This window comes from Salvelinus namaycush, chromosome 27 (genome assembly GCF_016432855.1).
Source record: "Salvelinus namaycush isolate Seneca chromosome 27, SaNama_1.0, whole genome shotgun sequence".
Taxonomy (NCBI): Eukaryota; Metazoa; Chordata; class Actinopteri; order Salmoniformes; family Salmonidae; genus Salvelinus; species Salvelinus namaycush.
In genome coordinates this window covers 13544949-13570177 of record NC_052333.1, presented here as the reverse complement: position 1 = coordinate 13570177, position 25229 = coordinate 13544949, and the positions used below count along the sequence as shown (strand labels likewise).

Below are 25229 nucleotides of genomic sequence, written 5' to 3'. Positions count from 1 at the left end.
AAAGATTACTTGTGTCATGCACAAAGTAGATGTCCTAACCGACTTGCCAATACCTGTAGTTTGTTAACAAGTAATTTGTGGAGTGGTTGAAAAACGAGTTTTAATGACTCCAACTTAAGTGTATGTAAACATCCGACTTCAACTGTATTTACACTAAGTAGATCCAAAACACACAAATTGCTAAATGTCTTTGTGACATATGACAGAGAAACGTAGGTTCTTCTTGTTCAGTCACGCTGCCTTGGAGACACACCTCAACACACACACACACACACACACACACACACACACACACACACCCCAACACACACACACACCCCAACACACACACACACCCCAACACACACACACACCCCAACACACACACACACCCCAACACACACACACACCCCAACACACACACACACCCCAACACACACACACACACCCCAACACACACACACACACCCCAACACACACACACACACCCCAACACACACACACCCCAACACACACACACCCCAACACACACACACCCCAACACACACACACACACACCCCAACACACACACCCCAACACACACACACACACCAACACACACCAACACACACACACACACACACACCCCCACACACACACACCCCAACACACACACCCCAACACACACACCCCAACACACACACCCCAACACACACACCCCAACACACACACCCCAACACACACACCCCAACACACACACCCCAACACACACACCCCAACAAACACTCACACCCCAACACACACTCACACCCCAACACACACACTCACACACACACACACACACTCACACACACACACTCACACCCCAACACACACACACACACACACACTCACACCCCAACACACACACACACACTCACACCCCAACACACACACACACACTCACACCCCAACACACACACACACACTCACACCCCAACACACACACACACACATAACAACAGAGACACACAGACTCACATCCCAACAGTTATGTGTTCCTTTAGGGCGAACTTGCAAGTGTGTGTGGAGTCACACTTTTATGTGGGGAATGTGGGTAGCTACATGTGATAGCTTTTGGTGGCCCAGGATCTGCATGCTGTACGTCTGCCTGTCTGTCTGCCTGTCTGTCTGCCTGACCGTCTGTCTGTCTGTGCGACTGCGCGTGTGCGTGCTTACGTGTGTGGTCTTTGTATTGGAGTCATGGACAGTATAATTTGTGTGTGTTTGTGTCTATAGGAGAGCTTGAAAGGGGGATTATGTCTCTGTGTGTGGGGGGGTTAACTAATCAAGGGGATGGTTTAATGGTTGTTTTTGTGTGTGTGGGTGTGGGTGGGTGTAATTGATGGTCTGGTTTGGAACTGTGTGTTTTGTTGGTAGACTATGAGTTAGACTATGAGGTAGAGTATGAGTTAGACTATGAGTTACGCTATGAGTTACGCTATGAGTTACACTATGAGTTAGACTATGAGTTACACTGTGATTTACACTATGAGTTACACTATGAGTTACACTGAGTTACACTATGAGGTAGACTATGAGTTACACTATGATTTACACTATGATTTAGACTATGAGTTACACTGTGATTTACACTATGATTTACACTATGATTTAGACTATGAGTTACACTGTGATTTACACTATGAGTTACACTATGAGTTACGCTATGAGTTACGCTATGAGTTACGCTATGAGTTACGCTATGAGTTAGACTATGAGTTAGACTATGAGTTAGACTATGAGTTACGCTATGAGTTACGCTATGAGTTACGCTATGAGTTACGCTATGAGTTAGACTATGAGTTAGACTATGAGTTAGACTATGAGTTAGACTATGAGTTAGACTATGAGTTAGACTATGAGTTAGACTATGAGTTAGACTATGAGTTAGACTATGAGTTAGACTATGAGTTAGACTATGAGTTAGACTATGAGTTAGACTATGAGTTAGACTATGAGGTAGACTATGAGGTAGACTATGAGGTAGACTATGAGTTGGACTATGATTTACACTGAGTTAGACTATGAGGTAGACTATGAGTTGGACTATGAGTTGGACTATGAGTTGGACTATGAGTTGGACTATGAGGTAGACTATGAGGTAGACTATGAGGTAGACTATGAGGTAGACTATGAGTTAGACTATGAGTTAGACTATGAGTTAGACTATGAGTTACACTATGTTAGACTATGAGGTAGAGGTAGAGAGAGAGTTAGATATGGTCTGCAGTACCTGGCCTCACTCTACTAGAATCTGAAGTCAAATGTCTATTGTTTGCTGATGATCTGGTGCTTCTGTCACCAACCAAGGAGGGCCTACAGCAGCACCTAGATCTTCTGCACAGATTCTGTCAGACCTGGGCCCTGACAGTAAATCTCAGTAACACAAAAAATAATGGTGTTCCAAAAAAGGTCCAGTTGTCAGGACCACAAATACAAATTCCATCTAGACACCGTTGCCCTAGAGCACACAAAAAAGTATACATACCTTGGCCTAAACATCAGTGCCACAGGTAACTTCCACAAAGCTGTGAACGATCTGAGAGACAAGGCAAGAAGGGCCTTCTATTTCATCAAAAGGAACATAAAATTTGACATACCAATTAGGATCTGGCAAAAAAATACTTGAATCAGTTATAGAACCCATTGCCCTTTATGGTTGTGAGGTCTGGCGTCCGCTCACCAACCAATAATTCACAAACTGGGACAAACACCAAATTGAGACTGCATGCAGAATTCTGCAAAAATATCCTCCGTGTACAACGTAAAACACCAAATAATGCATGCAGAGCAGAATTAGGCCGATACCCGCTAATGATCAAAATCCAGAAAAGAGCCGTTAAATTCTTCAACCACCTAAAAGGAAGCGATTCCCAAACCTTCCATAGCAAAGCCGTCACCTACAGAGAGATGAACCTGGAGAAGAGTCCCCTAAGCAAGCTGGTCCTGGGGCTCTGTTCACAATCACAAACAGACCCCACAGAGCCCCAGGACAGCAACACAATTAGACCTAACTAAATCATGAGAAAACAAAAAGATAATTACTTGACACATTTGAAAGAATTAACAAAAAAACAGAGCAAACTAGAATGCTATTTGGCCCTAAACAGAGAGTACACAGTGGCAGAATACCTGACCACTGTGACTGACCTAAACTTAAGGAAAGCTTTGACTATGTACAGACTCAGTGAGCATAGCCATGCTATTGAGAAAGGCCACCGTAGGCAGACCTGGCTCTCAAGAGAAGACAGGCTATGTGCACACTGCTCACAAAATGAGGAGGGAAACTGAGCTGCACTTCCTGACTTCCTGCCAAATGTATTTATGTTTATTTTTTTTATATATTTTTTTTATTACTTTAACCATTTGCAAATCGTTACACCACTGTATATATACACAATATTACATTTGTAATGTCTTTATTCTTTTGGAACTTCGGTGAGTGTAATGTCTACTGTTCATTTTTATTGTTTATTTCACTTTTGTATATTATCTACCTCACTTGTTGAATAAGAGTTTTTTACCTTGTCAGCTTGGGGATTCGATCCAGCAACCTTTCGGTTACTGGCCCAACACTCTAACCACTAGGCTAGCCACTAGCGAGGATATTAATATATTATCATACTTATATTATTGTATTATACTATAGCCAAGACCGTAGCGCAAGTGTAGCAAGGGAAACGAGGGAGAGACGGGTAGAAGGAGAGAGACGGGTAGAAGGAGAGAGAGACGGGTAGAAGGAGAGAGAGACGGGTAGAAGGAGAGAGAGACGGGTAGAAGGAGAGAGAGACGGGTAGAAGGAGAGAGAGACGGGTAGAAGGAGAGAGAGACGGGTAGAAGGAGAGAGAGACGGGTAGAAGGAGAGAGAGACGGGTAGAAGGAGAGAGAGACGGGTAGAAGGAGAGAGAGACGGGTAGAAGGAGAGAGAGACGGGTAGAAGGAGAGAGAGACGGGTAGAAGGAGAGAGGGACAGGTAGGAGAGAGGGACAGGTAGGAGAGAGGGACAGGTAGGAGAGAGGGACGGGTAGAAGGAGAGAGAGACGGGTAGAAGGAGAGAGAGACGGCTAGAAGGAGAGAGAGACGGCTAGAAGGAGAGAGAGACGGCTAGAAGGAGAGAGAGACGGCTAGAAGGAGAGCGAGACGGCTAGAAGGAGAGCGAGACGGCTAGAAGGAGAGCGAGACGGCTAGAAGGAGAGCGAGACGGCTAGAAGGAGAGCGAGACGGCTAGAAGGAGAGCGAGACGGCTAGAAGGAGAGCGAGACGGCTAGAAGGAGAGCGAGACGGCTAGAAGGAGAGCGAGACGGCTAGAAGGAGAGCGAGACGGCTAGAAGGAGAGCGAGACGGCTAGAAGGAGAGCGAGACGGGTAGAAGGAGAGCGAGACGGGTAGAAGGAGAGCGAGACGGGTAGAAGGAGAGAGACGGATAGATGGAGAGAGAGACGGATAGATGGAGAGAGAGACGGGTAGATGGAGAGAGAGACGGGTAGAAGGAGAGAGAGACGGACGGGTAGAAGGAGAGAGAGACGGACGGGTAGAAGGAGAGAGAGACGGACGGGTAGAAGGAGAGAGAGACGGGTAGAAGGAGAGAGAGACGGGTAGAAGGAGAGAGAGACGGGTAGAAGGAGAGAGAGATTGGAGGAGAAAATGTGAGGGTGTCATTTTCTTCATGGCTTTACATATGAATATGCACATGCACACACACACGCACACACACACACACACACACACACACACACACCTCCACAGGGCTGTAAGTGTATTACAGCGGCAGTGAGACCCTAGGTTTAAGTTCCTAGCTCCCTGATGCCTGCCTAGTCTACACCTCTCTCCTTGTCAGTACAACAGGGTCAGAGGAGTCTTCATCTCAGGACGGGACTGAAATGTATATAATTAGAAAGAAGATGTAAACGTATCAAACCATTCTGTCTAGTGGACTTCTGGATTTAAGTATTATTTCATTGAAGAACTTGTGGGATAAAAATCTGTTAGATATTGATTGTCTCATTTACAAGGGCAGATGGATGAGCTTCAGCTCGAAACCAAACTACAGAGAAACTGAAGAGAAACTGATTTTTGTGTCCATGTTTTATTTTTTAGGCACTCTTTTGTCTGACAGAATTGCACAGTTTTGATTACTGTGATATTGTTATGAATTTTATGAATAGTGAATAAATGATGTATACATTTAACTATAACTAATTGAATTCTACCCTGTTTTTCTGTATTGATAAATAATGTTAGTTCATAAGAAAGAGGTTATGTAGCATGTACCTGGGAAGAGAGGAAGGTATGTGTGTGCCTAAAGAAAACAAAGTGGATCATTAACCTATGTTTGAACCGACCCAGCTATAACTCTGGAGAGCTATGATAAGACAGGGAGAGCCCCTCCAGGTTTCCCGTATCTGGGGGGGACTGGAACTGTCAGCTGAGTGGTAATAAACTGTGGTGAGACTTCAGGGGATAATCCAAATATAGTGTGTATGTATGTGCGTTAGTTTAATAGAAGGGATAAAAAGAACGGTTTTGTATATGCACGTCAGAGCTCTCGAGAATAAACGCTATTGATTAATTTGGAGACTGGTCTTTGTCTATTTTATGCAAATAAGAACCTTACAAATTCTTAGAAACGGACAGAGTGTTTGCTTTGTTATAATTGAATTGGTTAACGAACACATGGGAATTAAATTAATCTAACAGATATACAGTATCAACTGCAGTGAATGGGACTGGTCTATAGAACTACACTGAAGTAAAGTGAATAAACTATAGTCATGGCCGCAAAAAATCTGAACTCCTCATGAGGGGTCGCAGTGTCCCGCGGGTCTGTTTACCCACATCCATACCCACACATGCAGTCATCGCCGGCCCTAGCCTTTTGGGGGTCCTAAGCGAAATTTTGTCACCTTGCGAGCAAAACATTTTAGCGGCCCTTCTCTTGACAGTGGTTTTAGAGGTCATTTCCTGCAGTTCTACATGTTTTGCCATGTGATGGAGAGAAGATGTTACAGTTTAAATTACGTTTGGTGTAATTCTACACATTGCCATGGAGCAGAGAGAAGGTTTTGCACTTTTATAGCTAATTTCATGCAATTCTACAAATTTTGCCATGGTGCGGAGAGAGAAATTACCAGTTTTACAGCTAATCTCCTGCAATTCTACACATTTTACCATAGGGTGGAGAGAAATGTTTGCAGTTTTTAATATGATATTTGATATCTGGGTGAGAGCGACAGTGGGGGGCTCTCCGGTCGGTAATTCGACCATGATTACTACAAGTTTAGGCAGCTAGCCGCTAGACTAATTCACCAATCTAAAAATAAATGGCTGACATGGCTAATTGAGTGATTATCAGTGACTGACATAACAAGAGAGAAACTGCTGATGCACGACCACATTTCGAAATTGCACCTTGTGTATTCTACTATTCTAACTCAACAGTAAGTTGAGACCCCGACTGAGTTCCTAAACATTTGTAATTATGGGGAAATGTATCAGCTGGCATACAAAAGGGAGGCGGGGCCGGCAGTCGTTCATCGCTGATCTACAGTGTGACTTCCTCACTCCCTTTATCTCTGTTTTCCATATCTACAGTAACTAACACCTCTCTCTCTCCCTCCCCTCTCTCTTTCCCTTCCTCTCTCCACCACTCTCTCCCTCTCCCCGCTCTCTCTCTCTCCCCTCTCCTTTCCCCCCACAGCGATGCAGCAGGTGTTGGATAACCTGGGGGAGCTGCCCACCTCCACGGGGGCCAAAGACATCGACCTCATCTTCCTCAGAGGAATCATGGAGAGTCCCATTGTACGGTCACTCTCCAAGGTAGCAGATACACATAGGGGAGAACACACAGAGACTGACTCACACACAGAGACTGACTCACACACAGAGACTGACTCACACACAGAGACTGACTCACACACAGAGACTGACTCACACACAGAGACTGACTCACACACAGAGACTGACTCCCACACTGAGACTGACTCCCACACTGAGACTGACTCCCACACTGAGACTGACTCCCACACTGAGACTGACTCCCACACTGAGACTGACTCCCACACTGAGACTGACTCCCACACTGAGAATGACTCCCACACTGAGAATGACTCCCACACTGAGACTGACTCACAAACTGAGAATGACTCACAAACTGATCACAGGCTGGCAGGCAACAGCGTGCTCCTCGCTAAGGTAGTAATCTATCAGTGTACTAATACATAACAGCCCCCCCCCCCCACCCCCCTCAGGTACCCTGATGGTCCCAATGATACACACACACACACACACACACACACAAGCTCATTCTAACCTATATACGTGCACTGATTTGACATATTCATATTCAGCCCTTGGTGAGGTCTGTCACTGCTAGACAAGATGATGTCAGGAGGATAAGTGCCAGCAGCTCTCCCAGTGCCTTCACAGACTGATACTCTGACCACTGGGGTGATCTCCTGCCCTGAATTACTCAGCATTGGCTTGCCGCCATAATGGTCATTCTGGGCAAGTAGGAGAGTGTTTGTCACTCCACTGACAGACAAAGAGAGACAAAGAGAGAGAAAGAGAGAGGGGGGAGAGAGCGAAAAAGATTGAGAGATGAGTTTGACTTCCTCATCACAATACAACCACAGAACCCTCACTCAACAACTCAACTTACTGACACCAGTGCCACAAAAGGCAGTAACCACACACAACAATGGCTATCTACCATTGTACAACTTCCTCCCATGTCTGTACAGTATGTGACCCCATAACTTTTCACCTCTGACCCCTGCAGGCCCACGAGCGATTGGAGGACTTGAGGCTGGAGGCGGTGCAGGACAACAATATAGAGCTGGTCACAGACATCTTGGGTGACATCACTGCCCTCAGCGTCCGTGATGACAGCGCAGCGGAACTCTCCCGAATCCTCCAGGAGCCCCATTTCCAGGTGCGTAACCCAGTCACTAAGGTTAAAGGTTATAGTTGATGATAATGGCCTACATTCAGAACTGACCCCATAGCCTTTATACCTTGGTTCTTCTTGTTAATCTGAAAGCATGGGCTATGAGCAATATGGATATACGCTGAGTGTACAAAACATTAAGAACACCTTCCTAATATCGAGTTGCACCCCCCTCTATTCGTCGGGTGCATGGACTCTACAAGGTGTTGAAAACATTCCACAGGGATGCTGGCCTTTGTTGACTCCAATGCTTCCCACAGTTATGTCAAGTTGGCTGGATGTCCAATGTCCGATTGGTAGGTGGACCATTCTTGACACAAACCGGTGCGGCTGGCACTTACTACCATACTCCGTTCAAAGGCACAAATATTTTGTCTTGCCCATTCACCCTCTGAATGGCACACATACACAATCCATGTCTCAGTTGTGTCAAGGCTTAAAAATCCTTAAAAAACCTGTCTCCTCCCCTTCATCTACACTGATTGTGACATCAACAAGTGACATCAATAACGGATCATAGCTTTGACCAGGATTTACCTGGTCAGTCTATGTCTCAGTGTATATCTAGCAGGTAGAATTTTCGACTACCCTTGGTAGGGCTGACGCCAATTCGTTGACTTAACGATTTTTTGGTCGACCAAGATTTTATTTAATCGAGCAGTAGGCGAATATATCCATTTTTATGGCACACGAGACACCTGTCTGATTCACGCCCATCTTAGTGAACTAATACATTGCGGAGATGCCAAAGTCCGAGCAGAAGGGCAGTGTGGCTAAAATGCACGTCTCTCCAGAATTCGTTCTCTCCCGGCAATTTGTGCACATTCATTGTTTCGTAACTTCGTTGTGGGAATTGTTTGCGTTTGACTGTTAGTGTCTATCAAGTCCCCATTACATATAATCTCCAGTAGTACATTTAACATGAATTCCTATCATTTGTAATCTATAATGTTTGTTTGGTTCCAGTCATTTCTGTTAATGCATTCAATATGTTATTATTCCAGTCGTTTACTGTTTTCGTTGTCGGAGTGGACACGTTGTTGTCACGTTGTTGTCTCGTTGTCGGAGTGGACACCTTGTTGTCACGTTGTTGTCACGTTGTCGGAGTGGACACGTTGTTGTCACGTTGTCGGAGTGGACACGTTGTTGTCACGTTGTTGTCACGTTGTTGTCACGTTGTTGTCTCGTTGTCGGAGTGGACACCTTGTTGTCACGTTGTTGTCACGTTGTCGGAGTGGACACCTTGTTGTCACGTTGTTGTCACGTTGTCGGAGTGGACACCTTGTTGTCACGTTGTTGTCACGTTGTTGTCTCGTTGTCGGAGTGGACACCTTGTTGTCACGTTGTTGTCACGTTGTTGTCTCGTTGTCGGAGTGGACACCTTGTTGTCACGTTGTTGTCACGTTGTCGGAGTGGACACCTTGTTTGCAGAGCGCAGAAACAGGTTTTGGTTTATTTCATTCCATTTACAAGTTTTGTCAATTTAGTAATTGTCTTTTGTTTAGAGTGCTCCTGTCAATGTTGAGTAAGGACACGCACCTGATTACGCATACAAGTAGGTCTATAAGCTGCCTGGCCCGCGCGCAAATGTAGGCATATAAATGTGCCCGTTTGGGAATCTGATAGTATTTCTGATTGGCTTAATGCACCACCACTAATGAGCTGTGGAGCTTCTCAAAGGAATGCTTTCTTCACCTCAAACAGCAAGCAAACAACTTCTGTTTTTAAATCCATTGAGAATGACAATAGTTCCTCAATGTATTTTAAAATCTTTACATCTCTCTCCCTTTCGATAACCACTCAGCATGAAAGGGAAAAATGTCGTTCTCTGATTCAGTGGAAACATCGTAAAACAGGCCTACCTGAGGACCTTGTATCCCTTGATCAAATAGCCTACAGCAGTGTCTGTCCCGAGCTCACTGCTACAGGAAACTCTGAGAACCCAGAATATTTTATACAATGCTGCAAGTTTGCTAGCTCAAGCCTGACCCAATTTGGTAGTTGATACGTTTCATGTTCGTTGCAGACAGGCCATGCATAGCCAATGTGATTTACAGGATATTTATTTTGATCAGGATATTCTTTAATTATTATTTAGTTTTATTTTTTTTACCCCTTTTTCTCCCCAATTTCGTTGTATCCAATTGGTAGTTACAGTCTTGTCTCATCGCTGCAACTCCTGCATGGACTCGGGAGAGGCGAAGTTCGAGAGCCATGCGTCCTCTGAAACACAACCCAACCAAGAAACACTCCTTCTTGACACAATGCCCGCTTAATTCGGACAACGCTGGGCCAATTGTGCACCACCCCATGGGTCTCCTGGTCGCGGCCGGCTGCGACAGAGCTTGGACTCGAACCAGGGAGGCCCATCAGGATATTTTTTACCTGCAGGCTGCAATGTTTGTTGGCTTTATGTAGGCTATTTTTACATAGTTGGCAATTAGAATAGATGTTACTTTTTATGTTGTTATGATTTTACTTTAGATTTGGAGATAATTTTCATTAACCACATGACAATAATTTTGAAATACGAAGACATTTATAAATTAAATGAAACATCTGGCATGCAGATCGGTAGAAACGGTAAGATAAATTGGCATTCCACATGAGAAAGGTTGCCAACTCCTCGCCTATTACCGGCAACTTCAGGAGAGTAACTGCAGAATCTGCGAAAGCCAGCAGGAGCGAGAGGAGGATGGTCAGGTTAAGGTTTTTTTCTTCTGGTTATCTAGATCTCTGGCTCCCTCTTGAGTCATTTGTATGTTATTTCATCAAACAGTAAGCTTAAAGCGTCAGACAAGCTCAATGCATATAGCTGATTTTATTTAAACACATAAGGTGTGTCTATATATGGAAAAATACACGTAAACAAAGGTTGACCAATCGATTGGTCGAAAGAACAGACGACTTTCGGCCAACTAAGATTTTTTTGGGGTCTGGGACAGTCCTAACCCTTGGGCAAAAGATGTGCTGAACATTGCATGATGTTTTTCAATGTTGATGGTTCTATTTTAGTACAGAAACGATTCTATACATGTATTCATCTCAACTCCTGTTATGAAAGGATCAAAACCTCCCCTAGAATACTGACCTCCTACATCCATGGACCTATCAGAGGACTAACAGGGCTTTTCAGAGTGTGGACCAATAGGATTTATATCTTTGAGTAGGGAATATCTTTGCTTCAATCAGATGCATGCATGCTATCAGCTCAAAGATAAGACTTTGATGACCTACTGAGAGAGAAGCTGGAGCGCGAGAGAGAGACTGTGACAGGGAGATGGGGAAAGTGATTACTTGACAGTGAGCTTAAATCTGGAATCCTTAATCAGGGATGCAAACCCTTCGCTTTTCGGTGATATTCGCCATTTTGAGCTCAATAGGCCATCCACGTGAATCGTGTAGATCCGAAGAAAAAGGTTTGTGGCTGGGAAGGGGGTCTGTTTCTCATATCGAAACCATTGACTGAGCACAGAATGCACCCCTACACGTTATATCCTCCTGATTCCTGCTTACAAGCAAAAACTCAAAACAGGAAGTACCAGTAACGCACGCAATACGTAAATGGTCCGATAAAGCGGATGCTAATCTACAGGACTGTTTCGCTATCACAGACTGGAGTATGTTCTGGGATTCATCCGATGGCATTGAGGAGTTTACCATATCAGTCACTGGCTTCATTAATAAGTGCATCAACGACGTCATCCCCACAGTACGTACAGTGCATTCGGAAAGTACTCAGCCCCCTTCACTTTTTCCATATTTTGTTGCGTTACAGCCTTAATCCAAAATGTATTAAAAATATTTAAAAAATCTCATGAATCTACACACAATACCCCATAATGACAAAGCAAAAAAAGATTTTCGATATTTTTGCAAATTTATATTTAAAAAGAAACTGAAATATAATATTTACATAAGTATTCAAACCCTTTACTCAATACTTTGTTGAAGCACCTTTGGCAGTGATTACAGTATTGAGTCTTCTTGGGTATGACACTACAAGCTTGGCACACCTGTATTTGGGTAGTTTCTCCCATTCTTCTCTGCAGATCCTCTCAAGCTGACAGGTTGGATGGGGAGCGTCGCTGCACAAGTATTTTCAGGTCTCTTTAGAGATGTTCGATCGGCCACTCAAGGACATTGAGACTTGTCCCGAAGCCACTCCTGCGTTGTTTTGGCTGTATGCTTAGACACGTTGGCGTGTTTGAAGGTGAACCTTCACCCCAGTCTGAGGTCCTGAGCTCTCTGGAGCAGGTTTTCATCAAGGTTCTTTGTACTTTGCTCTGTTCATCTTCCCCTAAATCCTGACTAGTCTCCCAGTCCCTGCCGCTGAAAAACATAACCACGGCATGATGCTTCCACCACCATGCTTCACCGTAGGGATGGTGCCAGGTTTCCTCCAGACATGACGATTGGCATTCAGGCCAAAGGGTTCAATCTTGGTTTCATCAGAGAATCTTGTTTCTCATGGTCTGAGAGTCCTTTAGGTGCCTTTTGACAAACTCCAAGTGGGCTGTCATGTGCCTTTTATTGAGGAGTGGCTTCCATTTGGCCAATCTACAATAAAGGCCTGGTTGGTGGAGTGCTGCAGAGATGGTTGTCCTTCTGGAAGGTTCTCCCATCTCCACAGAGAAAATATGGATGTCTGTCAGAGTGACCTTCGGGTTCTTGGTCACCTCCCTGACCAAGGTCCATCTCCCCCAATTGCTCAGTTTAGCCAGGCGGCCAGCTCTAGGAAGAGTCTTGGTTGTTCCAAACTTTTTCCATTTAAGAATGATGGAGGCCACTATCTTCTTGGGGACCTTCAATGCTGCAGAAATTTTTGGTACTCTTCCCCCTCGACACAATCCTGTCTCGGAGCTCTACGGACCATTCCTTTGACGTCATGGCTTGGTTTTAGCTCTGAAGTGCACTGTCAACTGTAGGACCTTATATAGACAGGTGGGTGCCCTTCAAAATCATGTCCAATCAATTGAATTATTATTATTATTATTATATATATATTTTATCACCTTTATTTAACCAGGTAGGCCAGTTGAGAACAAGTTCTCATTTACAACTGCGACCTGGCCAAGATAAAGCAAAGCAGTGCGACAAAAAACAACAACAGAGTTACACGTGGGATAAACAAAAGTACAGTCAATAACACAATAGAAAAATCTATATACAGTGTGTGCAAATGGAGTAAGGAGGTAAGGCAATAAATAGGCCATAGTAGCGAAGTAATTACAATTTAGCAAATTACACTGGAGTGATAGATGTGCAGATTATGATGTGCAAGTAGAAATACTGGTGTGCAAAAAAGTAAATAAAAACAATATGGGGATGAGGTAGGTAGTTGGATGGGCTATTTACAGATGGGCTGTGTACAGCTGCAGCGATCGGTAAGCTGCTCAGATAGCTGATGCTTAAAGTTAGTGAGGGAGATATAAGTCTCCAACTTCAGTGATTTTTGCAATTCGTTCCAGTCATTGGCAGCAGAGAAATGGAAGGAAAGGCGGCCAAAGAAGGTGTTGGCTTTGGGGATGACCAGTGAGATATACCTGCTGGAGCTTTACCTGCAAAGACTTATAGATGACCTGGAGCCAGTGGGTTTGGCGACAAATATGTAGCGAGGGCCAGCCGATGAGAGCATACAGGTCGCAGTGGTGGGTGGTATAAGGGGCTTTGGTGACAAAACGGATGGCACTGTGATAGACTGCATCCAGTTTGCTGAGTAGAGTGTTGGAGGCTATTTTGTAAATGACATGGCGAAATAGGAAGCCTATTCTAGATTTAACTTTGGATTGGAGATGGTTAATGTGAGTCTGGAAGGAGAGTTTACAGTCTAGCCAGACACCTAGGTATTTGTAGTTGTCCACATATTCTAAGTCAGAACCGTCCAGAGTAGTGATGCTAGTTGGGCGGGCGGGTGCGGGCAGCGATCGTTTAACGAGATCGTTTAACGAGCATGTATTTAGTTTTACTAGCATTTAAGAGCAGTTGGAGGCCACGGAGGGAGTGTTGTATGGCATTGAAGCTTGTTTGTAGGTTTGTTAAGACAGTGTCCAAAGAAGGGCCAGATGTATACAGAATGGTGTTGTCTGCGTAGAGGTGATCAAGGAATCACCCACAGCAAGAGCGACATCGTTGATATATACAGAGAAAAGAGTCGGCCCGAGAATTGAACCCTGTGGTACCCCCATAGAGACTGCCAGAGGTCCGAACAACAGGCCCTCTGATTTGACACACTGAACTCTGTCTGAGAAGTAGTTGGTGAACCAGGCGAGGCAGTCATTTGAGAAACCAAGGTTGTTGAGTCTGCCGGTTATGATATAATTTAGTACATTGAGCGTGGCTGAGGTGCACCCGTGACCAGTTCGGAAACCGGCTTGCACAGCGGAGAAGGTATGGTGGGATTCGAAATGGTCAGTGATCTGTTTGTTATCTTGGCTTTCAAAGACTTTAGAAAGGCATGGCAGGATGGATATATGTCTGTAACAGTTTGGGTCTAGAGTGTCACCCCCTTTGAAGAGGGGATGACCGCGGCAGCTTTCCAATCTTTAGGAACCTCAAACGATACGAAAGTGATTTACCACAGGTGGACTCCAATCAAGTTGTAGAAACATCTCAAGGATGATCAATGGAAACAGGATGCACCTGAGCTCAATTTCGAGTCTCATAGCAAAGAGTCTGAATACTTATGTAAATGCATATTTATTTATTTATTTTTGAATGCACATTACATATCCCAACCATAAGCCATGGATTACAGGCAACATCCACACTGAGCTAAAGGCTATAGCTGCCGCTTTCAAAGAGTGGGACACTAACCCGGATGCTAATAAGACCGTTACGCCCTCCGACAAACCATCAAACAGGAAAAGTGTTAATACAGTACTAAGATCGAAGCCTACTACCTGGTTCTGACACTCGTCAGATGTGACAGGGCTTGCAAACTATCACAGAGTACAAAGGGAAACCCAGCCGTGAGCTGCCCAATGATGTGAGCCTACCAGACGAGCTAAATGCCTTCTCTGCTCGCTTCGATTCAAGCAAGACTGAACCATGCATGAGAGCACCAGCTGTTCCGGACGACTGTGTGATCATACTCTCCGTAGCCAGTGTGCGTAAGACCTTTAAACATGGTTAACATTCACAAGGCCTGACATATTTCCATGATGCGTACTCCGAGCATGCGCTGACCTCTATACCAGGCGGTGTCAGAGAAAGGTCCTGAAAATTGTCAACGACTCCAGGGTACCAAAGGACCCTGAACAGCTTCTACCCCCAGCCATGAGACTGCTAAATAGTTAAGCCTGGTAGATATTTAGTTAACTATTTAACTCTCTGAATTGACTCTTTTTGCACTAACTTTTTTGACACATACGCTTCTGCTACTGTTTATTATCAGTCACTTATTCCTAGTTATATGTACATATCTACCTCAATGACCTCGTACCCCTGCACATGGACTCGGTACTGGTACTCCCTCTATATAGCCATGTTATCGTTACTCATTGTGTATTTATTATTATTTTTCTATTATTTCTATTATTTTAGTTAGGAAGGGCCCGTAAGTAAGCATTTCACTGTTAGTCTACACCTCTTGTTTACGAAGCATGTGATAAATAACATTTGATCTGATATCAAACAGAGTTCAGAGCGTGATGTCAGATATGTCATATCAGAGTGCTTCATCCAATATCACGTGACAGCTGTGATCAGCCAGCCCCGTCCCCTACTAGCCGTCACCTGCTTCTCTCCGCTTTTTCTCCATCAGTTATTTCAGCCGTGATGAGGAGCTGGGGTGTGAAGACACTTATGAGTCTTCTGTTGTCGCGTTTGTTTCTAATTATTGGAGCAGCTAGCAGCCTGTTAGAACCAAGAGCACAGGACAGTTTGTCTTCGCTGTCACGCAGCCTCTGAGGGAAGGGAAAATGGGATACCTAGTCAGTTGTACAACTGAATGCATTCAACTGAAATGTCTTAATTTCATGTCTTAAGCCAACCGCTCTGAATCAGTGCCATAACAGAGCACAGTGACAGTCATGCACCTTTACATCACAGAAAACTGCCTATCTTTCGCCCCCAAAACATTCAACAGTTATGCACCCTATTACCGGAGCTACCTTTCCTTTTTCTACCACAATTCATACACATTTTATATCATTTCATAAACCACTCGCAGGCCGCTAATTGGTGGTTAGATAGCAAACAACCTTGTTTAGTCATGTTACCTAGCTAGCTAACAACCTGGTAACTTGACCAATAGGCTATGCACAAATTTGGATGGCACAGGAAGAACAGAAAAGAGATTGATACTGTTAATAGTCAAATTGCCACGTCCGTTTGTGATATTACAACAACAAAGACTGGAAACAAGGGACCCAGATTATTTTTCCTCTGACATCATTGCATGTGTGATAGAACAGCAGCATATGTACTGCAATTTTTATCCTTGATGCTCCCCAGCTCTGCTTCATCAACAAAACAATAACAACCTGTACTGCGGATTCCACTCATCCTACATGTACATATTACCTCAATTACCTCGACTAACCGGTGCCCCTGCACATTGACTCTGTACCGGTACCCCCTGTATATAGCCTCGCTATTGTTATTTTACTGCTGCTCTTTAATTATTTGTTACTTTTTTCTTTTTTTTTCACTTATCAATTTTTTACTTAACACATTTTTCTTAAAACGACATTGTTGGTTAAGGGCTTGTAAGTAAGCATTTCACTGTAAGTCTACACCTGTTGTATTCTGCACATGTGACAAATGTTTCTCTACTCTTCCCATTTTACTTCCTTCTCATCCTTATGTTTCTCATCCTTCCCTTCTGCTCATTCCCTTTCACTCTCTCTTTCTCTCCCTCTATCTCCATCTCTCTACCGCTCTCTCCATCTCTCCATCCCCCTCTCTCCCCATCTCTCCATCCCCCTCTCTCTATCTCTCCCCTTCTCTCTATCTCTACCCATCTCTCCATCCCCCTCTCTCCCCATCTCTCCATCCCCCTCTCTCTATCTCTCCCCCTCTCTATATCTCTCCCCTTCTCTCTATCTCTACCGCTCTCTCCATCTCTCCATCCCCCTCACTCTCCCCATCTCTCCATCCCCCTCACTCTCCCCATCTCTCCATCCCCCTCTCTCTATCTCTCCCCCTCTCTATATCTCTCCCCTTCTCTCTATCTCTACCGCTCTCTCCATCTCTCCATCCCCCTCTCTCTCCATCTCTCATCCCCCTCTCTCTATCTCTCTCCATTTCTCCATCCCCCTCTCTCCCCCTCTCTCTATCTCTCCATACCCCCTCTCCCCATCTCTCCATCCTCCTCTCTCCATCCCTTTCTATCCCCCTCTCCCCATCTCTCTCTCTCCCTCTCAGTCGCTCCTTGAGGCCCACGACATGGTAGCCTCTAAGTGCTATGAGGCCGTGCCCCCAGCGGAGCTGTTTAATGAAGAGCTGGGGAACAGTTCTATGATGCAGGCCGATGCTGTACGCATGATCGGCATCCGCAAGAAGGCTGGAGAACCACTGGTGAGCGAGTGTGAGAGTGAGTGTGGGAGAGAGATGGAGAGAGAGAGAGAGTGTGTGTGTGTGTGTGTGTGTGTGTGTGTGTGTGTGTGTGTGTGTGTGTGTGTGTGTGTGTGTGTGTGTGTGTGTGTGTGTGTGTGTGTGTGTGTGTGTGTGTGTGTGTGTTTCTGCATCTCTGCAAGGATTTCATTGACCATCTATCTGCTCCTTCCCTCTCTCAGGGAGTGACGTTCAGAGTGGAGAAGGAGGAGCTGGTCATCGCTAGGATCCTCCACGGAGGAATGATTGACAGGCAGGGTCTGCTGCACGTGGGTGACATCATAAAGGAAGTGAATGGGCGGGACGTAGGGAACAACCCCACTGAGCTGCAGGAGATGCTGAAGGACTGCAGCGGAGGAATCACTCTGAAGATACTGCCTAGTTATAGAGATGCACCCGCCCCACCACAGGTACACACACACATGCTCATACAAACACAGCACATGCAGGGACACACACATGGACGTACACGTGTGCCCTCTCACACTCAAGCATTCATGCTCTCTCTCTCTCTCTCTCTCTCTCTCTCTCTCTCTCTCTCTCTCTCTCTCCCTCTCTCCCCCTATCCCTCCCTCTCTCTCTATCTCTCTCTCTCTCGCTCTCCCCGTCTCCCCCTCTCCCTCTCTCTCTCTCACTCTCTCTCCCTCTCCCTCTCTCTCTCTCTTTCTTTCTCACCCGTCACACATACTCCATCACTTAAACAGCCACATGAATGGATATAATCATGCAGGTCCACACACAGACACACACACTCACAGACTGCTCCTATTTGGCTGTGTAACAGCTGCAGATGTTTGGTGGTGGTGGTGGGGGACTGGTGGTGAAGTGAGTCCTGGGGCTGTCCCAGAATGCACTGCTCTGGAATCTGAACCCTGGCTGAGAGCCCTATTAATAACCCTCCACATGATATCTGGGCCAGGGAGACACACACACACACACACACACACAAACGTAGACACGTACAGACACACACACGCTCATACGCCGGCATGCACATAGACCCAGACACACAGAAAAACACACACACACAGACACACACACACATGAAACAATTACTGTACTCTGGCATGCATGCTCACACACACATATGCACTGTACACACACTCACATCTATCCTGACACCTGCTCTACAAGTAGTGCAGACAAGCACACACACACACACACACACACACACACACCAACTGAAACACACACACCAACTGACACATACGAACACACACATGCATGCTCTTACTGAACAGACACACACACCAACACTGTACATACTCACACACACTATCTCAAATGTCACACACACACACATCCAGTCTGGATCTTGTTCCAGTGTTTCTGTCTGGCTGCCAGTGTAAGCTGACAGTGCCCAGACCACGCACCTCTCTTGGCAAAAACCTCTGTTGGCAGGATGTGAACGCCTGTAGTCTGTCCTGCACTAGATATCTCGTGTGTGTGTGTGTGTGTGTGTGTGTGTGTGTGTGTGTGTGTGTGTGTGTGTGTGTGTGTGTGTGTGTGTGTGTGTGTGTGTGTGTGTGTGTGTGTGTGTGTGTGTGTGTGTGTGTGTGTGTGTGTGTGTGTGTGTGCAGTATAAATATGCACTTAGTGCTGCTTTGAACCCAAACTTCTCTAACACTTCAAAACACTAATCCTTCCACTAACCTTATCTACCTAGCTGTTGTGTGTAGGAAAACACTAATCCTTCCACTAACCTTATCTACCTAGCTGTTGTGTGTAGGAAAACACTAATCCTTCCACTAACCTTATCTACCTAGCTGTTGTGTGTAGGAAAACACTAATCCTTCCACTAACCTTATCTACCTAGCTGTTGTGTGTAGGAAAACACTAATCCTTCCACTAACCTTATCTACCTAGCTGTTGTGTGTAGGAAAACACTAATCCTTCCACTAACCTTATCTACCTAGCTGTTGTGTGTAGGAAAACACTAATCCTTCCACTAACCTTATCTACCTAGCTGTTGTGTGTAGGAAAACACTATATTGACTGTATATAGTTATAGTTTGGTTGTCGAATCACCTTTGATTAACATCAAACCTCCCTTTTCTCAGGTGTACGTGCAACCCCACTTTGACTACGATCCAGCAAATGACCATCTGATCCCGTGCCGAGAGGCGGGGATTGGCTTCAAGAGGGGGGACCTCCTTCAGATCGTCAACAGGGAGGACCCCAACTGGTGGCAGGTGATGATGGTGGTGATCCTCAACAACAACAATACATCTGTTTTGTACTGGTTTCTACTGGTTTAATATTGGTTTGTAACTTCTACTGGTTTAATATTGGTTTGTAACTTCTACTGGTTTCTACTGGTTTAATATTGGTTTGTAACTTCTACTGGTTTCTACTGGTTTAATATTGGTTTGTAACTTCTACTGGTTTCTACGGGTCTCTGCTGGTTTTATATTGGTTTGTAACTTCTACTGGTTTCTACTGGTTTTATATTGGTTTGTAAATTCTACTGGTTTTATATTGGTTTGTAACTTCTACTGATTTCTACTGGTTTTATATTGGTTTGTAACTTCTACTGATTTCTACTGGTTTTATATTGGTTTGTAACTTCTACTGATTTCTACTGGTTTTATATTGGGTTGTAACTTCTACTGATTTCTACTGGTTTTATATTGGTTTGTAACTTTACTGATTTCTACTGGTTTTATATTGGTTTGTAACTTCTACTGATTTCTACTGGTTTAATATTGGTTTGTAACTTTACTGATTTCTACTGGTTTTATATTGGTTTGTAACTTCTACTGATTTCCACTAGTTGTATATTGGTTTGTAACTTCTACTGGTTTCTACTGGTTTAATATTGGTTTGTAACTTCTACTGGTTTCTACTGGTTTAATATTGGTTTGTAACTTCTACTGGTTTCTACGGGTCTCTGCTGGTTTTATATTGGTTTGTAACTTCTACTGATTTCTACTGGTTTTATATTGGTTTGTAAATTCTACTGGTTTTATATTGGTTTGTAACTTCTACTGATTTCTACTGGTTTTATATTGGTTTGTAACTTCTACTGATATCTACTGGTTTTATATTGGTTTGTAACTTCTACTGATTTCTACTGGTTTTATATTGGTTTGTAACTTCTACTGATTTCTACTGGTTTTATATTGGTTTGTAACTTCTACTGATTTCTACTGGTTTTATATTGGTTTGTAACTTCTACTGATTTCTACTGGTTTTATATTGGTTTGTAACTTCTACTGATTTCTACTGGTTTTATATTGGTTTGTAACTTCTACTGATTTCTACTGGTTTTATATTGGTTTGTAACTTCTACTGATTTCTACTGGTTTTATATTGGTTTGTAACTTCTACTGATTTCTACTGGTTTTATATTGGTTTGTAACTTCTACTGATTTCTACTGGTTTTATATTGGTTTGTAACTTTACTGATTTCTACTGGTTTCATATTGGTTTGTAACTTCTACTGATTTCTACTGGTTTTTTATTGGTTTGTAACTTCTACTGGTTTTCTACTGGTTGTTTATTGGTTTGTAACTTCTACTGGTTTTATATTGGTTTGTAACTTTACTGATTTCTACTGGTTTAATATTGGTTTGTAACTTCTACTGATTTCTACTGGTTTATATTGGTTTGTAACTTTACTGATTTCTACTGGTTGTTTATTGGTTTGTAACTTCTACTGGTTTTATATTGGTTTGTAACTTTACTGATTTCTACTGGTTTTATATTGGTTTGTAACTTCTACTGATTTCTACTGGTTTATATTGGTTTGTAACTTTACTGATTTCTACTGGTTTAATATTGGTTTGTAACTTCTACTGATTTCTACTGGTTTTATATTGGTTTGTAACTTCTACTGATTTCTACTGGTTTTATATTGGTTTGTAACTTTACTGATTTCTACTGGTTTCATATTGGTTTGTAACTTCTACTGATTTCTACTGGTTTTTTATTGGTTTGTAACTTCTACTGGTTTTCTACTGGTTGTTTACTGGTTTCTACTGGTTGGGTGAGACAGTTGTTCTAATGTCTGGTGTGCTCTCCTGTGATAGGCGTGTCATGTGGTTGGTGGAGCCACTGGACTGATCCCCAGTCAGTTCCTGGAGGAGAAGAGGAAAGCCTTCGTCCCAAGAGATTTTGATGGCTCAGGTACGGCTTGACTTTGCCTCCTAGCTCCATTCTCAGCTAGATGAGCTAAACTGAGCTGACTGGCAACTTTGAGTGGACCTTTTACATAATGAGCCAGTGACTGCTTGGATTTGAATCAGTGGAGAGCAGTTACTTTGAATTGTTTAGTTGGTCTGCCACTGTGAGGTAGCCTTGCCTGCCAGGCTGAGGGCAATGAGGTCATGAGATAATTATTCAGTAGCGCTCCATAGAATGGGTTATGGTGCCCCCTTCTGGCCTTCGGATGCAAAGACAGATAGGGAAGACGCTTTCACCTGTATTGATGTGTGAATATGTGTGTTTGTGTATGCAACAGGGATCCTGTGCGGTACGATAACTGGAAAGAAGAAGAAAAAGATGATGTATCTAACGGCCAGGAATGCAGGTGAGCATTCATACTCGTCTCTCATTGGCTGATACTGTCATGGCTCATTCTTCTAATTGGTCTTGTGCTGGGGCTTCCTGACTGTGTAGTTCCCTCATTTACTAATCCGCATTTTACATCCACATTCCCTTCTTTTATTGACTGACAACACTACATTCTCCTCTGTGATTGGCTTACTCTTGTGTGTTCCTCTCTGTGATTGGCTGAGAGCAGAGTTTGACAGGCACGAGCTGCAAATCTATGAGGAGGTGGCCAAGATGCCCCCATTCCAGAGGAAGACTCTGGTTCTGATTGGAGCCCAGGGGGTGGGCCGACGCAGCCTCAAGAACCGACTGGTGGTCCTTAACCCAACATGCTTCGGAACCACCATCCCCTGTGAGTCTAGAACCCATACCGTTCCAATTCTATTTCTATTCTAGAACCCCCCTCTAGAACCTAATGGCCCACTGTACTCTCAGGACACTGTCTGAACAGACAGAACCCCTTGGAGTACGTTTAATTTGGCTGCTTTAAGTCAGCTTGTCTCGTGATCTTCCCCGTTGCTCCACTGTTCTTCTTACATTCCTGTTCATTCTTTCTCCATCTCTCTCCCACATCCCTTTCTCTTCTCTCTAACCCTTTTTCTCTTCTTGTCTCTCCTCCCGCCCTGCTCCTCCCTCAGTCACCTCCCGGCGTCCCCGTGACGATGAGCTGGACGGTAAGTCGTACCGGTTTGTGACGCGGACGGAGATGGAGGCGGACGTGAAGGCGGGCGGCTACCTAGAGCACGGCGAGTACGACGGGAACCTCTACGGAACCAAGATGGACTCCATCCACGAGGTGGTGGACACGGGGCGCACCTGCATCCTGGACGTCAACCCACAGGTCACAATCAAATCAAATCAAACTTTATTTAAAGTGCATTTAAAAAGCACAACAACAAAAAGAACAGGGTAGAATCCCAGTATGAGATACTCTACATGGTCTGTCTGTTTCTGTCTGTCTGTCTGTGTTTGTCATCTCTAGCTGGTTCACTGACCCTCTCTGTCTGGACAGTAGGCTCTGAAGGTACTAAAGACTGCAGAGTTCATGCCGTATGTGGTGTTCATCGCAGCACCAGAGTTTGAGACGCTCAAGGCCATGCACAAAGCTACGGTGGACGCTGGAATCACCACCAAACAACTCACGGTCAGGACCTTTTCCTGGGCATAGACACAGCCACTTATTCCCAGAGTATTTTCACATGTTGCTTTCTGGTATCCTTCCATTGTTATGTGATTTTAGGGCGTTATGTAGTTTTTTATGGAACATTCTCTCGCTAGAACACACAACACTCACATAGTGTACTGTGCTTGTTAGCCACTGCTTCTCAGGAACATGCACAAACCGAGAGACACACACACACACTCACCCTCTGTCTCTGTCCCTGTCAGGATGTGGATCTGAGGAAGACTGTTGATGAGAGTGCTCGTATCCAGAGGACCTACAACCACTACTTTGACCTCGCCATCACCAACGACAACCTGGACCGCGCCTTCCAAACGCTACAGGCTGCCGTCGACAAACTCTGCTCCGAACCACAGTGGGTCCCCGTCAACTGGGTCTACTGAACCCCAACCGGACACTGTCTGACCGGTCAACTTGACCGTGCATGTGTTCGACCACAGAGACAGGGGAAAGGAAAGGAGAAAGGGTGTTCGTCATGTGAGGGACTTTGACGGGGAAAACCCAAGCCCACCACCTCGTCCCTCTCTCCCTTCCTCCTGCACACAATGCACATTTTTTCTACTCGAAACTCAAAGGCAAATAGTTCTTATTTATTTTAATATTTGTAACTTTTTACGAAATATCTTTCTATTCATACCAACGTGGAATTCAGAAAAATGAAAAAAATAAAAAGGCCAAACATCAAGGCCATATTTATTTGTTGTTGTTATGTTTGTTTTTTGTAGTTGTTCCTCTGAGAAGTAATGATGTTTATTTTCTTCTCCGAGGACTGCTCTAGCAAGAGTTATTATTATTGTTATATCAACACAGTTCAAGAACCAAGTTCAAGAACGACACTATGGAATATTCCAGAACTCTGAGCAGTGTTGCCAAGGAAACCTGTTTACAGCGCTCGTTATTGCCATGACAACTACCGTGTCTCAGTCCAAATCCTGTGAAGCCCACCCTTGTGATTGTCGTAGGACCTCCCACTCCAAAGAAAATCCCCTACAGTGCCCTGTAGTATGTACTGTAGTTGGCTACCCCTTGTTTGGTTTGTGTTTACCTCTTTAGAATTATGACTTAAGAAAAAATGTACTTATTGTCTGAATATCTATCCCTCACACATCCTACAAAGAGAATGAAGGGAAAAGCTTTACATTTGACATTGTAGTATTGAAGATCAGGATCAAACTCTCTCTGTGTTTCATTCATGTCTTTCTTTGAGTTGTCTGTACTTTTATTTTAGTACCGTAGGATTCACTGTCTTTTGTTGCTACGGTGATCTTTTTAGCTAAGTGACATTTTTGTCTCGCATGATCCTTTGCTTTGAGTTGTTGTTTTCGAATATTGAACAAATACTACATCCTGTTTTGAAGCGTTCTGTCTGTGTTGTGTCGACAGCATGACCGTCAGAATACCACTCACCATCTACCCTAATCTGTATGTAAGGTGCTTATTGTTGTTTTTTAATCTGTTGCTATCCCACGGTCCTCTCCTCCAGTATCACAAAGCTCCAAAACCCTCCTGCACTGTAACCGAAATACTACATTCTGTTTCCTGTGGTCACTCTGAAAGATTTCCCAACTCGTGACCAATAACAGACATCTCTAATAGCAATACATTGTTACAATAAATTAACTGAAATTCAGCTGGAAAGTTGTCCTTTTTTGTTTTGGGTAATGGTTATGTTTAGTTTATATTAAATGCAGTAATATTTAAAGCCATTCAGAGACAATGGATGGTTCATAAATATACAGTATATTTTATTAAAAACACAGAATGCATAGTTTTGTGGCAGCATTGCAACTATGTAGAATTGTGAAATTGCAGAATGCACCATATTGTCCTAACAAATAGCAATATGCTATGACTTGATGTTTTACAGAGGTAATACATCTACATACATACACATTCTGACTAAGCCATACTACTAGATCTAACAGTACCAGCAACCGGGATGACTCACCCGAAATTAGCAGAAATCTATGAGTCCATAATCTCACAAGG

At 44.0% G+C, this 25229-nt stretch overlaps 1 protein-coding gene across 3 annotated transcripts in view; it reads left to right on the top strand.

Annotated features, from left to right (window-relative positions):
• mpp6b (membrane protein, palmitoylated 6b (MAGUK p55 subfamily member 6)) overlaps nt 1-24878 on the top strand; it is an 81105-nt gene extending 56227 nt beyond the window's left edge. For 2 of the 3 annotated variants that reach the window (XM_038965897.1, XM_038965895.1), the window contains 11 exons: nt 6698-6816; nt 7778-7930; nt 17315-17467; nt 17686-17913; nt 19564-19695; nt 21535-21631; nt 21966-22034; nt 22248-22409; nt 22696-22898; nt 23073-23201; nt 23447-24878. In XM_038965897.1, the coding sequence (XP_038821825.1) occupies nt 6700-6816; nt 7778-7930; nt 17315-17467; nt 17686-17913; nt 19564-19695; nt 21535-21631; nt 21966-22034; nt 22248-22409; nt 22696-22898; nt 23073-23201; nt 23447-23623 (1620 nt within the window). In that variant the 5' untranslated portion in view covers nt 6698-6699 and the 3' untranslated portion in view covers nt 23624-24878. The remainder of the gene's footprint in view (nt 1-6697; nt 6817-7777; nt 7931-17314; nt 17468-17685; nt 17914-19563; nt 19696-21534; nt 21632-21965; nt 22035-22247; nt 22410-22695; nt 22899-23072; nt 23202-23446) is intronic. The other variant, XM_038965896.1, reaches the window with a different exon arrangement.
• Nucleotides 24879-25229: the final 351 nt, after the last annotated feature.